This window comes from Sebastes umbrosus, unplaced genomic scaffold (assembly GCF_015220745.1).
Source record: "Sebastes umbrosus isolate fSebUmb1 unplaced genomic scaffold, fSebUmb1.pri S36, whole genome shotgun sequence".
Lineage (NCBI taxonomy): Eukaryota > Metazoa > Chordata > Actinopteri > Perciformes > Sebastidae > Sebastes > Sebastes umbrosus.
The window spans coordinates 17,501-32,500 of record NW_023618441.1 but is presented as its reverse complement, the minus strand read 5'-3'; the positions used below and the strand labels follow the sequence as shown (position 1 = coordinate 32,500).

Below are 15,000 nucleotides of genomic sequence, written 5' to 3'. Positions count from 1 at the left end.
TTAACATCAGTTTAGCGTGTTAACATCAGTTTAGCATGCTAACATCAGTTTAGCATGCTAACATCAGTTTAGCGTGCTAACATCAGTTTAACGTGTTAACATCAGTTTAGCGTGTTAACATCAGTTTAGCGTGTTAACATCAGTTTAACGTGTTAACATCAGTTTAGCATGCTAACATCAGTTTAGCTTGTTAACATCAGTTTAGCATGCTAACATCAGTTTAGCGTGCTAACATCAGTTTAGCGTGTTAACATCAGTTTAGCGTGTTAACATCAGTTTAGCGTGTCAACATCAGTTTAACGTGTTAACATCAGTTTAGCATGCTAACATCAGTTTAGCGTGTTAACATCAGTTTAGCATGCTAACATCAGTTTAGCGTGCTAACATCAGTTTAGCGTGCTAACATCAGTTTAGCGTGTTAACATCAGTTTAGCGTGTTAACATCAGTTTAGCGTGTTAACATCAGTTTAGCGTGTTAACATCAGTTTAACGTGTTAACATCAGTTTAACGTGTTAACATCAGGTTAGCATTTTAGCATGATAACATTAGTTTAGCGTGTTAAGATCAGGTTAGCGTGTTAACATCAGTTTAGCATGCTAACATCAGTTTAGCGTGTTAACATCAGTTTAGCGTGTTAACATCAGTTTAGCGTGTTAACATCAGTTTAGCGTGTTAACATCAGTTTAGCGTGTTAACATCAGGTTAGCATTTTAGCATGATAACATTAGTTTAGCGTGTTAACATCAGTTTAGCGTGTTAACATCAGGTTAGCATTTTAGCATGATAACATTAGTTTAGCGTGTTAAGATCAGGTTAGCGTGTTAACATCCGGTAAGTGTGTTAGCATGTTGCCATCCCATAATGCCCTGCAGCAGATAGATAGATACGTTATTGGAGTGTGTGTGTTTAACAGTGTGTGTGTGTAACAGTGTGTGTGTGTGTTGAGCTGTTTGTTCTCAGGGAGTCACCATCTGTAAATGAATCATTCACACTGAGGTCACATGACTCACTTCCTGTCATGTCTCTTCTTCTCTCTCAGTGATCATGGCGGCAGTCGGAGCCGAGGTCGTGATATCAGGAGTCGTCAGCTTCCTCTTCCTCCTCCTCCTCCTCATCCTCCTCTCCATCCTCCTCACAGCTCTCTGCAGCGAGTGCAGCAGGTCAGCTGGTTCTGTTCTGTTCAGACGCAGTGTGACATCAGACGCAGTGTGAGATCTGAGGCAGTGTGACATCAGACGCAGTGTGACATCAGACGCAGTGTGACATCAGATGCAGTGTGACATCAGACGCAGTGTGACATCAGATGCAGTGTGAGATCAGACGCAGTGTCAGATCTGAGGCAGTGTGACATTAGATGCAGTGTGACATCAGACGCAGTGTGAGATCTGAGGCAGTGTGACATCAGACGCAGTGTGACATCAGACGCAGTGTGAGATCTGAGGCAGTGTGACATCAGACGCAGTGTGACATCAGACGCAGTGTGACATCAGAGGCAGTGTGATATCAGACGCAGTGTGACATCTGACGCAGTGTGAGATCTGAGGCAGTGTGAGATCAGACGCAGCGTGAGATCAGACGCAGCGTGACATCAGACGCAGCGTGACATCAGACGCAGTGTGACATCAGAGGCAGTGTGATATCAAACGTAGTGTGACATCTGACGCAGTGTGAGATCTGACGCAGTGTGACATCAGACGCAGCGTGACATCAAAAGCAGTGTGACATCAGACGCAGCGTGACATCAGACGCAGTGTGACATCAGACGCAGTGACATCAGACGCAGTGTGAGATCAGACGCAGTGTGACATCTGACACAGTGTGACATCTGAGGCAGTGTGACATCAGACGCAGTGTGACATCAGACGCAGTGTGACATCAGACGCAGTGTGACATCAGATGCAGTGTGAGATCAGACGCAGTGTGACATCAGAGGCAGTGTGATATCAGACGCAGTGTCAGATCTGAGGCAGTGTGACATCAGATGCAGTCTGACATCAGACGCAGTGTGACATCAGACGCAGTGTCAGATCTGAGGCAGTGTGACATCAGATGCAGTGTGACATCAGACACAGTGTGACATCAGACGCAGTGTGACATCAGACGCAGTGTGACATCAGACGCAGCGTGACATCTGAGGCAGTGTGACATCAGACGCAGTGTGACATCTGACGCAGTGTGAGATCTGAGGCAGTGTGACATCAGACGCAGTGTGACATCAGACGCAGTGTGACATCAGACGCAGTGTGACATCAGACGCAGCGTGACATCTGAGGCAGTGTGACATCAGACGCAGTGTGACATCAGACGTAGTGTGACATCAGACGCAGTGTGACATCAGACGCAGCGTGACATCTGAGGCAGTGTGACATCAGACGCAGTGTGACATCTGACGCAGTGTGAGATCTGAGGCAGTGTGACATCAGATGCAGTGTGACATCAGACGCAGTGTAACATCAGACGCAGCGTGACATCAGACGCAGTGTGAGATCAGACGCAGCGTGAGATCATACGCAGTGTGACATCAGACGCAGCGTGACATCAAAAGCAGTGTGACATCAGACGCAGCGTGACATCAGACGCAGTGTGACATCAGACGCAGTGACATCAGACGCAGTGTGAGATCAGACGCAGTGACATCAGACGCAGTGTGACATCAGACGCAGTGTGAGATCAGACGCAGTGTGAGATCAGACGCAGTGTCAGATCAGACGCAGTGTGAGATCAGACGCAGTGACATCAGACGCAGTGTGAGATCAGACGCAGTGTGAGATCAGACGCATTGTGACATCAAAAGCAATGTGACATCAGACGCAGTGTGAGATCAGACGCAGTGTGACATCAGACGCAGTGTGACATCAGACGCAGTGTGAGATCAGACGCAGTGTGAGATCAGACGCAGTGTGAGATCAGACGCATTGTGACATCAAAAGCAATGTGACATCAGACGCAGTGTGAGATCAGACGCATTGTGACATCAAAAGCAATGTGACATCAGACGCAGTGTGAGATCAGACGCAGTGTGACATCAGACGCAGTGTGACATCAGACGCAGTGTGAGATCAGACGCAGTGTGAGATCAGACGCAGTGTGAGATCAGACGCATTGTGACATCAAAAGCAATGTGACATCAGACGCAGTGTGAGATCAGACGCAGTGTGAGATCAGACGCAGTGACATCAGACGCAGTGTGACATCAGATGCAGTGTGAGATCAGACGCAGCGTGACATCAGACGCAGTGTGAGATCAGACGCAGTGTGAGATCAGACGCAGTGTGACATCAGACGCAGTGTGACATCAGACGCAGTGTGAGATCAGACGCAGTGTGAGATCAGACGCAGTGTGAGATCAGACGCATTGTGACATCAAAAGCACTGTGACATCAGACGCAGTGTGAGATCAGACGCAGTGTGAGATCAGACGCAGTGTGACATCAGACGCAGCGTGAGATCAGACGGTGTGACATCAGACGCAGTGTGACTAAGACGCAGTGTGACATCAGACGCAGTGTGACATCAGACGCAGTGACATCAGACGCAGTGTGACATCAGACGCAGCGTGACATCAGACGCAGCGTGACATCAGACTCTTTGTTGTTGTTCAGGTTTTTATCTCTTTTTGTTCTCCAGACGTTCGTTCGAGCTAGGAGACTCGGAGGCGGACAAACATCCTTCAGCTCTCATCAGAGTGGTGAGAGACCTTTGACCTTTGACCTTTGACCTCTCTGCTGAGCTCAATAAAACGTCTGAATATTTAATATTTTATTGTTTTCATGTTGACTGACAGGTGAAGCTGGAAGAAGCCGCGGTGGAGAGAGAGAACCCGACGATCAACGAGATCCAAAACGATGAGAAAGGTTAATAACCTCTAACCTTTAACCTTTAACCTGTAACCTCTGACCTCTAACCTCTGACCTGTAACCTCTTACCTCTGACCTCTAACCTCTGACCTGTAACCTCTGACCTCTAACCTGTAACCTCTAACCTGTAACCGGTAACCACTAACCTCTAACCTCTGACCTGTAACCACTAACCTCTGACCTGTAACCTCTGACCTGTAACCACTAACCTCTGACCTGTAACCTCTAACCTGTAACCTCTAACCTCTGACCTCTGACAACTAACCTGTAACCTCTAACCTGTAACCTCTGACCTCTAACCTCTAACCTGTAACCTCTTACCCCTAACCTCTAACCTCGGACCTCTAACCTCTGACCTCTAACCTCTAACCTCTACCCTCTAACCCTTGTGAACAGAAACTATCACAACATCACCTGAGTCTCACTTGTCCTCTGTGTGTCTCTCTGTGTGTGTCTCTGTGTGTGTGTCTCTGTGTGCGTGTCTCTGTGTGTGTGTCTCTGTATGTGTGTCTCTGTGTGTCTCTCTGTGTGTGTGTGTGTCTCTCTCTGTGTGTGTCTCTGTGTGTGTCTCTGTGTGTGTCTCTCTTTGTGCGTGTCTCTCTGTGTGTCTCTCTGTGTGTGTCTCTCTGTGTGTGTGTCTCTCTATGTCTCTCTCTGTGTGTCTCTCTGTGTCTCTCTCTGTGTGTCTCTCTGTGTGTGTCTCTCTGTGTGTATCTCTGCGTGTGTGTCTCTGTGTGTGTGTCTCTCTGTGTGTGTCTCTCTCTGCATGCGTCTCTGTGTGTCTCTCTGTGTGTGTCTCTGTGTGTGTCTCTCTGTGTGTCTCTCTGTGTGTGTCTCTCTCTGTGTCTCTCTGTGTGTGTCTCTGTGTGTGTCTCTGTGTGTCTCTCTGTGTGTGTAGAGTTTAATCCCGGTGACGGGGACATGATGTCCTCCGTCCCTCCGTGGAGGAGCCACCTGGAGACGCCTCAGAGCCTCCGAGGTCAGTAAATGATGAACCATCACGTCTCATCAGCACTACTGTCTGCTGGACTGGTGAGGATCATTAACTAACCCTCATTAGAACACCTTTAGACAGCACAGTGTGTGTGTGTATGTCTGTGTGTCTCTCTCTCTGTGTGTGTGCGTGTGTGTGTGTGTGTGTGTGTCCTCAGAGGTCCCGACCAATGGCAGCGCAGCAGTGATGAAGACAGGAAGTGAACCAGCTGGAGGTACTTTGCTTCTTTTTATTTCATCCTGTTGAAGAATCAACTAAATGTTGTCTGACACCTGCTGACTACATTTCCCATGATGCTCCATTCCCACTGCTCTGTGTGTGTGTGTGTGTGTGTGTGTGTGTGCGTGTGTTCAGAGGGGAACCCTGAAGAGGAGAACTCGTTCCCTTCATGGAGGAGCCACCTGAACCCAGGTCAGTACTTTATGGATATAGTAGTATAGTACAGTATAGTAAAATACATAAATTACATGAAAAACACAAAATTCAATATGGCCGACTTCCGGATGGGTGGAGCTAATGAAACCCAATTAGGAATATGTTTGAATAGATAAGTGGGATATGCATACCAAAATTCATGAATATTGGATCAACTTTGACCAAACTTTAGCCTTCCACGCGTTAGGGGGCGTTAGAGAGCCCGCTAAACACACTGAACCTAATGGCTGTACATTTACATAAAGTTCACAGGTGTCCATCATTTTGCCAACTTTCATGAGTTTTCGAGTACCTCAAGGTATGTTCAAAATCTAAAAGACATAAGGGGGCGCTAGAGAGCCAACATGCCACGCCCAAGCAAAATTTCACCACTAAATCAAAGTAATTACTAATTAGGATGTGCGTGTAAAGTTTCATGAGTTTTTCTGCATCCTAAAGTCCTCAAACATGTGTTCGTAAATTTTAAAATCACGCAGGAAGTCCACGATGGCTGACTTCCTGTTGGCCGAAAAAATCTCCAAAATATTTAACACAAACTTCAAGACGTATGCAATGACATATATGAATTTCGTGAAGATCAAAGAAACTTTCCCTGAAAAATTGCCTACATTAGGGGGCGCTATCTCGCCCGCTGACGACACCCGAGCCCAGTTACTACGGAACTTTGAATTTCGCGCCACCTCTGATGCATATTCCACTTTTGGTGAGTTTTTGGGGATGGGAAAGCCCTCAAAAGTGAAATATTCCTGCAGAAAAATAATAATAATCCTTAGAAAAACAATAGGTTTCCTTGCACTTTCGTGCTCGGGCCCTAATAATAATAATAATATTTCTCTGACAGGTGTGAACGGCTCCGCCCCTCCAGACCACACCTACGACACCATCGGGGGAGGGTCATCACCAGCGACCAATCAGGAGCCAGGAGAGGAGCACAGCGCTCGCTCTGCAGCGGCGGGGGCGGGGGGGGATTCAGTGTATGCACGAGTCAGCAAGAAGGTGAGACCGGCCACGCCCCCTCCACATCATACACCTGAGGAAGAGGACGAGGACGAGCTGTCTTCCCCTCCGCTGCCTCACAGGACGCCACAGCCAGAGGCCTGATGGAGGGGGACATGACACAAAGTCTGAAAGGACGAAGGACGGAGGACGGAGGACGAAGGACGAAGGACGAAGGAGGAAGGACTAAAGACGAAGGACGGAGGACGGAGGACGAAGGACGGAGAACGAAGGGCGAAGGACGGCATCTAAAGGAAAAACCATGAAGGATGAAATGTGAAGGACGGAGGACGAGAGATGAAAGATAAAAGACAACAAATATGTATATAGTAGTGTATGTATAAAGTAGTGTATATACAGACATAGGCAAAATTGTTGGTACCCTTCCGTTAAAGAGAGAAAAACCCACAAAGGTCACTGAAATAACTTGAAACTGACAAAAGTAATAATAAATAAAAATTCACTGAAAATGAACTAATGAAAATCAGACATTGTTTTTGAATTATGGTTCAGCAGAATCATTTTAAAAAACAAACTAATGAAACTGGCCTAGACAAAAATGATGGTACCCTTAACTTAATATTTAGTTGCACAACCTTTTGAGGCAATCACTGCAATCAAGTGATTTCTGTAACTCTCAATGAGACTTCTGCACCTGTCCACAGGTATTTTGGCCAACTCCTTGTGAGCAAACTGCTCCAGCTGTCTCAGGTTTGAAGGGTGCCTTCTCCAGACTGCATGTTTCAGCTCCTTCCACAGATGTTCAATAGGATTTAGATCAGGGCTCATAGAAGGCCACTTCAGAATAGTCCAATGTTTAGTTCTTAGCCATTCTTGGGTGTTTTTAGCTGTGTTTTGGGTCATTATCCTGTTGGAGGACCCATGACCTGCAACTGAGACCAAGCTTTCTGACACTGGGCAGCACATTTCGCTCCAGAATGCCTTGATAGTCTTGAGATTTCATTGCACCCTGCACAGATTCAAGACACCCTGTGCCAGATGCAACAAAGCAGCCCCATAACATAACCGAGCCTCCTCCATGTTTCACTGTAGGTACAGTGTTCTTTTCTTTGGATGCTTCATCTCTTCGTCTGTGAACATAGAGCTGATGTGACTTGCCAAAAAGCTCCAGTTTTGTCTCATCTGTCCAAAGGACATTCTCCCAGAAGCTTTGTGGCTTGTCAATATGCATTTTGGAAAATTCCAGTCTCGCTTTTTTTATGATTTGGTGTCCTCCTCGGTTGTCTTCCATTAAGTCCACTTTGGCTCAAACAGTGACGGATGGTGTGATCTGACACTGATGTACCTTGACCTTGGAGTTCACCTCTAATCTCTTTGGAAGTTGTTCTGGGCTCTTTGGTTACCATTCGTATTATCCGTCTCTTCAATATGTCATCAATTTTCCTCTTGCGGCCACGTCCAGGGAGGTTGGCTACAGTCCCGTGGACCTTAAACTTCTGAATAATATGAGCAGCTGTAGTCACAGGAACATCAAGCTGCTTGGAGATGGTCTTATAGCCTTTACCTTTAACATGAAGGTCTATAATGTTCTTTCTGATCTCCTGAGACAACTCTCTCCTTAGCTTTCTGTGGTCCATGTTCAGTGTGGTACACACCATGATGCCAAACAGCACAGTGACTACTTTTCACCCTTTAAATAGGCAGACTGACTGATTACAAGTTTGAAGACACCTGTGATGCTAATTACAGGACACACCTTAGTTTAACATGTCCCTATGGTCACATTATTTTACATCTTTTCTAGGGGTACCATCATTTTTTGTCCAGGTCAGTTTCATTAGTTTGTTTTTTAAAATGATTCTGTTGAACCATAATTCAAAAACAATGTCTGATTTTCATTAGTTAATTTTCAGTAAATTTTTATTTATTATTACTTTTGTCAGTTTCAAGTTATTTCAGTGACCATTGTGGGTTTTTCTCTCTTTAACGGAAGGGTACCAACAATTTTGCCTACGTCTGTATATAGTAGTATATAGAGTATATAGTAGTGTATGTGTATAGTAGTGTATGTATAAAGTAGTGTATGTATATAGTAGTCTATGTGTATAGTAGTATATAGAGTATATAGTAGTGTATGTATATAGTAGTATATGTATAAAGTAGTATATGTGTATAGTAGTATATAGAGTATATAGTAGTGTATGTATATAGTAGTATATGTATAAAGTAGTGTATGTATATAGTAGTATATGTGTATAGTAGTATATAGAGTATATAGTAGTGTATGTATATAGTAGTGTATGTATATAGTAGTATATGTGTATAGTAGTATATAGAGTATATAGTAGTGTATGTATATAGTAGTGTATGTGTATAGTAGTATATAGAGTATATAGTAGTGTATGTATATAGTAGTATATGTGTATAGTAGTGTATATAGAGTATATAGTAGTGTATGTACATAGTAGTGTATGTGTATAGTAGTATATAGAGTATATAGTAGTGTATGTATATAGTAGTATATGTGTATAGTAGTGTATATAGAGTATATAGTAGTGTATGTATATAGTAGTGTATGTATAAAGTAGTGTATGTATAAAGTAGTGTATGTATAAAGTAGTGTATGTATATAGTAGTATATGTATATAGTAGTATATGTGTATAGTAGTGTATATAGAGTATATAGTAGTGTATGTATATAATAGTGTATGTATAAAGTAGTGTATGTATATAGTAGTGTATGTATAAAGTAGTGTATGTATAAAGTAGTGTATGTATATAGTAGTATATGTATATAGTAGTGTATGTATATAGTAGTATATGTGTATAGTAGTATATAGAGTATATAGTAGTGTATGTATATAGTAGTATATGTGTATATAGTAGTATATTTAACCAGGTAGTACTCTATTAAGATTAAGAATCACTACAGAGCAGCTGAAGGCCATCTGACCTGGTTCTGTCTGACCTGGTTCTGTGTGACCTGGTTCTATCTGACCTGGTTCTGTCTGACCTGGTTCTGTGTGACCTGGTTCTGTCTGACCTGGTTCTATCTGACCTGGTTCTGTCTGACCTGGTTCTGTGTGACCTGGTTCTGTGTAACCTGGTTCTGTGTGACCTGGTTCTGTGTAACCTGGTTCTGTCTGACCTGGTTCTGTCTGACCTGGTTCTGTCTGACCTCTGCACTGTGATAGACAGGATGTAACATTATAAACACTGAGCAGATGCTTTCATATAAAGCAGATCCTCGTAACCTAGCAACAGAAGTAACCGATCTCTTCCTGCTTCAATAAAACAAGGCTCCTTGTTCCCAGAAGAAAATCCTACTTTTAGTTTGAAGTGTTTCAACGTGACGTTTAAAAGAGAGTCAATTAAAATACACAAATATTTATACATTTGAGCTGGTTCAATCTTCTCACCCTGCACACTTCTAATGCAGACTTCTAATGCAGACTTCTAATGCACACTTCTAATGCACACTTCTAATATACAGTTCTAATGCACGGTTCTAATGCACGGTTCTAATGCACAGCTCTAATATACAGTTCTAATGCACACTTCTAATGCAAACTTCTAATGCACACTTCTAATGCACACTTCTAGTTCTAATGCACACTTCTAATGCACACTTTTAATGCACATATCTAATGCACACTTCTAATGCACAGTTGTAATGCACAGTTCCAATATACAGTTCTAATGCACACTTCTAATGCACACTTCTAATATACAGTTCTAATGCACGGTTCTAATGCACGGTTCTAATGCACAGCTCTAATGCACACTTCTAATGCACGGTTCTAATGCACGGTTCTAATGCACACTTCTAATGCACGGTTCTAATGCACGGTTCTAATGCACGGTTCTAATGCACACTTCTAATGCACACTTCTAATGCACGGTTATAATGCACACTTCTAATGCACACTTCTAATGCACGGTTCTAATGCACGGTTCTAATGCACACTTCTAATGCACGGTTCTAATGCACGGTTCTAATGCACACTTCTAATGCACGGTTCTAATGCACACTTCTAATGCACGGTTCTAATGCACACTTCTAATGCCCACTTCTAATGCCCACTTCTAATGCACACTTCTAAAATACAGTTCTAATGCACACTTCTAATGCACGGTTCTAATGCACAGTTCTAATATACAGTTCTAATGCACAGTTCTAATGTAGAGTTTTAATGCACGGTTCTAATGCGCGGTTCTAATGCACAGTTCTAATGCACGGTTATAATGCACACTTCTAATGCACAGTTCTAATGCACGGTTATAATGCACACTTCTAATGCACACTTCTAATGCACGGTTATAATGCACACTTCTAATGCACACTATGAATGTCGTACCGTCGTACCGTACCGTCGTACCGTCGTACCGTCGTACCGTCCATAATTTCCATGTTGAATAATCTACAGGGAGCCTCTGGAGAGGGTTAGGGTTAGTGTTAGAGGAGCTGAAGAGCTGCAGGATGCTGACCTCTGACCTCTGACCTCTGATAAGAGATATAATGTGATATAATGTGACCAGCAGAGGTTTTATATAATAGAGGAGATGAAGATCCTCAGCCTGTCTGGTAATTATGAACAATAATAATACGTAAAAGAATGAGGTAAACCTCTAAATATCTCACCTTAAAGACAAACTTACAGGTTTGAAGAATGTTGATGTTAAATAAAATCAATAACTGTAATTTATAAAAAGTATGACAGCATATAAAAAGTTGCAAAACTTCTCGCGAGACTCGCTCCCCCACGCACTATCATAGCGTTAAACCCTCTCGCGAGAGTTTCTCCAACTCGCGGGTTCTCCCAGTAGACGAGACTCCTGAAGGAGAGCGCGGAGAGAGAGCTGCTGTGGAGGGAAGCGTTAGCGGTGTTAGCTCCGTGTTAGCTCCGTGTTAGCTCCGTGTTAGCTCCTCTCTGTCTCTCTGGTTCAGTGGTTAGTTCCTCTCTCAGCAGCAGAGCAGCATCTGACTGGAGCTGCTGTTATCAGGGGTATCAGTGACTGTAGTCCTCCGGCAGTAGAGTCAGTAGAGTCAGTAGAGTCCTCAGGTTGTGATCAGTAGAGCCAGTAGTGGTTGTTATTAGTCCTGTAGTCCTCCGTCAGTAGAGTCATCAGGTTGTTCTCAGTAGCTTTAGTAGCTTTAGTAGCTTTAGTAGTGGTTGTTCTCAGTCCTCCGTCAGTAGAGTCAGTAGCTTTAGTAGAGTCAGTAGAGTCAGTAGCTTTAGTAGAGTCAGTAGAGTCAGTAGCTTTAGTAGAGTCAGTAGAGTCAGTAGCTTTAGTAGAGTCAGTAGCTTTAGTAGAGTCAGTAGAGTCAGTAGCTTTAGTAGAGTCAGTAGAGTCAGTAGCTTTAGTCAGTAGTGGTTGTGATCAGTCCTCCGTCAGTAGAGTCATCAGGTTGTGATCAGTCCCTTGTCGTCATGGCCTACCAGTTGTACCGGAACACCACTCTGGGGAACAGCCTGCAGGAGAGTCTGGACGAGCTGATACAGGTAAACACAGAAGCTACAGATAGCCTAGCATAGCATGCTGCTAACCACAGCTAGCCTAGCCTAGCATGCTGCTAACTACAGATAACCACAGCTAGCCTAGCCTAGCATGCTGCTAACTACAGATAACTATAGCTAGCCTAGCCTAGCATGCTGCTAACTACAGATAACTACAGCTAGCCTAGCATAGCATGCTGCTAACTACAGATAACCACAGCTAGCCTAGCCTAGCATGCTGCTAACTACAGATAACTACAGCTAGCCTAGCCTAGCATGCTGCTAACTACAGATAACTACAGCTAGCCTAGCATAGCATGCTGCTAACTACAGATAACTACAGCGCCGGACAGTGACGCTAGTTAGCATTAGCTAGTTAGCATTGGCTAGTTAGCATTAGCTAGTTAGCATTGGCTAGTTAGCATTGGCTAGTTAGCATTAGCTAGGTAGCTGCAGCACTGATTTGTTGAAGGCAGAAGTAAATATAATAATATAATAATGTAATCTAATGTAATATAATATAATATAATATAATAATGTAATCTAGTATAATATAATATTATGGTGTATTGTGGTCTATTCTGTTAGAAAGCTGCAGTTTAGATGTTCTGTTCGTTTAGAATCACATCATGAACCAGATGTTCAACACTCTCAGCAGAGATACTGACAGTTACAGTCTGTTACACTCAGTCAGTCAGTCAGTCGGTCTGTTAACCTGAAACTGATGTCTGATCATGACGAGCAGCGAGTTTAACGGTACAGCACCGGTAGATACACATACATACACACACACACATATACACACACACATACATACACACACACACACATATACACACACACATACATACACACACACACACATATACACACACACATACATACACACACACACATATACACACACACATACATACACACACACACATATACACACACACATACATACACACACACACATATACACACACACACATATACACACACACATACATACACACACACACATATACACACACACACATACATACACACACACACACATACATACATACATATATATATATATATATATATATATATACTGGTAAACAAAGTTTGTTAACTTGTGTTTGGTGGATTATTTCTCTGTTGTATCAATGCTAATGGTCATTGTATTTTACATCGTTGGAAAGCCTGTTTATTTACCTTCACAATGATGTCACACTTGTAAGGATCATGCATTTGTGGGATGAGCAGCACAGCTGATGATGTGGGGAGCGCCCAAGAACAATGTTCCAAAATGCTCTGCCGATGGTAAACAGTGTATTCTCATAAGGCTACCAGGAAGCCTGCAATGACCTGGGGGCGGCGGCGGCGGCGGCATCTCCCTCACTGGCAAAACAAGGCTTGTCATCATTGAAGGCCATCTCAATGCAGGGAGATATCGGGATGAGATTCTGCAGCCAGTGGCGATCCCATATCTCCACAATCTGGGACCTAACTTCATCCTCCAAGAAACAACGCCCCCCCCACAGAGCCAGGGTTATCACAGACTACCTCCACAATGTGGGAGGAGAGAGAATGGAACGGCCTGCCAAGAGTCCACACCTCAACCCAATTCAACACTTGTGGGATCAGCTTGGGCGTGCTGTACGTGTTAGAGTGACCAACACAACCACGCTGGCTGACCTGCAACCAATCCTGGTTGAGGAATGGAACGCCATCCCACAGCAACGTGTGACCAGGTTGGTGACCAGCATGAGGAGGAGGTGCCAGGCTGTTGTGGCTGCGTATGGATCTTCCACCGCTACTGAGGCTCCTGACGGTGGATTCAATCAATCAATATGTCTTGTTTGTTCCTTGTTACTGATAGAGAGTTCAATCATCCACCAAACAACTCACAACAAGAGTCAACACCAACAGGAGAATACACTGTTTACCATTGACGGAGCATTTTGGCAAATTTTTCTTGGGCGCTCCCCACATAATCATCAGCTGTGCTGCTCATCCCACAAATGCATGATCCTTACAAGTGTGACATCATTGTGAAGGTAAATAAACAGGCTTTCCAACCATGTAAAATACAATGACCATTAGCATTGATACAACAGAGAAATAATCCACCAAACACAAGTTTACCTACTTTGTTTTTGGTGGATTATATATATATATATATATATATATATATATCACATATATATATATACGTATACATATACGTATACATATACATATTGTGTGTTCAGACTCAGCAGATCACTCCTCAGCTGGCTCTTCAGGTCCTCCTCCAGTTTGATAAAGCCATCAACACGGCGCTCGCCAACCGTGTCCGCAACAGAGTCAACTTCAGGGTGAGTCCACTTCCTCCTCCTCCTCCTCTGACCTCTGACCCCTGACCCTGGCAGCCGTGTGCCGTCCGTGCCCGTGTGTTTCAGTGTGTCGTGTGTGGCGCCGTGGCGTCCGTGCCCATGTGTTTCAGTGCGTGGCGCCGTGGCGTCCGTGCCCGTGTGTTTCAGTGTGTGGCGCCGTGGCGTCCGTGCCCGTGTGTTGTGTGTGGCGCCGTGGTGTCCGTGCCCATGTGTTTCAGTGTGTTGAGCCGTGGTGTCCGTGCCCATGTGTTTCAGTGTGTTGAGCCGTGGCGTCTGTGCCCATGTGTTTCAGTGTGTTGAGCCGTGGCGTCTGTGCCCATGTGTTTCAGTGTGTTGAGCCGTGGCGTCTGTGCCCATGTGTTTCAGTGTGTTGAGCCGTGGCGTCCGTGCCCATGTGTTTCAGTGTGTGGCGCCGTGGCGTCCGTGCTCGCCGTCTCTCAGCTGTTGTCCTCTCTCCGTCCTCCAGGGCTCTCTCAACACCTACCGGTTCTGTGACAACGTGTGGACGTTCGTCCTCAACGACGTGGAGTTCAGGGAGGTCACGGACCTCGTGAAGGTTGACAAGGTCAAAATTGTTGCCTGTGACGGAAAGAGCGAGTCGACCCAGAACAAAAGTGATAAATGATAAGGTATTGTTATTGTTATTATTATTACTATTATTACTATTATTATATTTCATAATGACACACTACTGTATATATATATATGGGCCACCCTCACCGTTAATGTTAATCTGTATTTAACGTGTTAATCTATAGTTAACGTCTTAATCTGTAGTTAATCTGTAGTTAACCTGTAGTTAACCTGTAGTTAACGTCTTAATCTGTAGTTAATCTGTAGTTTACGTGTTAATCTGTAGTTAATCTTTAGTTTACGTGTTTGTCTGTATTTAATTTGTTAATCTGTA

The 15,000-nt window shown here is 44.0% G+C and overlaps 2 protein-coding genes and 1 long non-coding RNA gene across 7 annotated transcripts in view; 2 read left to right on the top strand and 1 right to left on the bottom strand.

The window, feature by feature from the left end:
- si:ch73-204p21.2 overlaps nucleotides 1-6,634 on the top strand; it is an 8,822-nt gene extending 2,188 nt beyond the window's left edge. Inside the window, exons 2-8 of the mRNA XM_037762856.1 lie at nucleotides 1,041-1,161; nucleotides 3,629-3,689; nucleotides 3,786-3,855; nucleotides 4,757-4,837; nucleotides 5,010-5,066; nucleotides 5,207-5,263; nucleotides 6,129-6,634. Of these exons, the coding sequence (XP_037618784.1) occupies nucleotides 1,046-1,161; nucleotides 3,629-3,689; nucleotides 3,786-3,855; nucleotides 4,757-4,837; nucleotides 5,010-5,066; nucleotides 5,207-5,263; nucleotides 6,129-6,388 (702 nt within the window). The 5' untranslated portion in view covers nucleotides 1,041-1,045 and the 3' untranslated portion in view covers nucleotides 6,389-6,634. The remainder of the gene's footprint in view (nucleotides 1-1,040; nucleotides 1,162-3,628; nucleotides 3,690-3,785; nucleotides 3,856-4,756; nucleotides 4,838-5,009; nucleotides 5,067-5,206; nucleotides 5,264-6,128) is intronic.
- Nucleotides 6,635-11,070: 4,436 nt separating this feature from the next.
- The window catches only part of gtf2a2 (general transcription factor IIA, 2), a 5,965-nt gene continuing 2,035 nt past the window's right edge, over nucleotides 11,071-15,000 (top strand). The window contains exons 1-5 of one of the 5 annotated variants that reach the window (XM_037762879.1): nucleotides 11,071-11,307; nucleotides 11,386-11,460; nucleotides 11,652-11,748; nucleotides 13,971-14,075; nucleotides 14,560-14,722. In XM_037762879.1, the coding sequence (XP_037618807.1) occupies nucleotides 11,677-11,748; nucleotides 13,971-14,075; nucleotides 14,560-14,718 (336 nt within the window). In that variant the 5' untranslated portion in view covers nucleotides 11,071-11,307; nucleotides 11,386-11,460; nucleotides 11,652-11,676 and the 3' untranslated portion in view covers nucleotides 14,719-14,722. Of the gene's footprint in view, nucleotides 11,308-11,381; nucleotides 11,462-11,525; nucleotides 11,749-13,970; nucleotides 14,076-14,559; nucleotides 14,723-15,000 lie in introns of those variants that run through there. The other 4 variants (XM_037762881.1, XM_037762882.1, XM_037762880.1 and 1 more) reach the window with 4 other exon arrangements.
- LOC119484205 overlaps nucleotides 14,970-15,000 on the bottom strand; it is a 658-nt gene continuing 627 nt past the window's right edge. The window contains exon 2 of the long non-coding RNA XR_005205924.1: nucleotides 14,970-15,000. This exon is cut by the window's right edge and continues 417 nt beyond it. This is a non-coding gene — a long non-coding RNA (uncharacterized LOC119484205).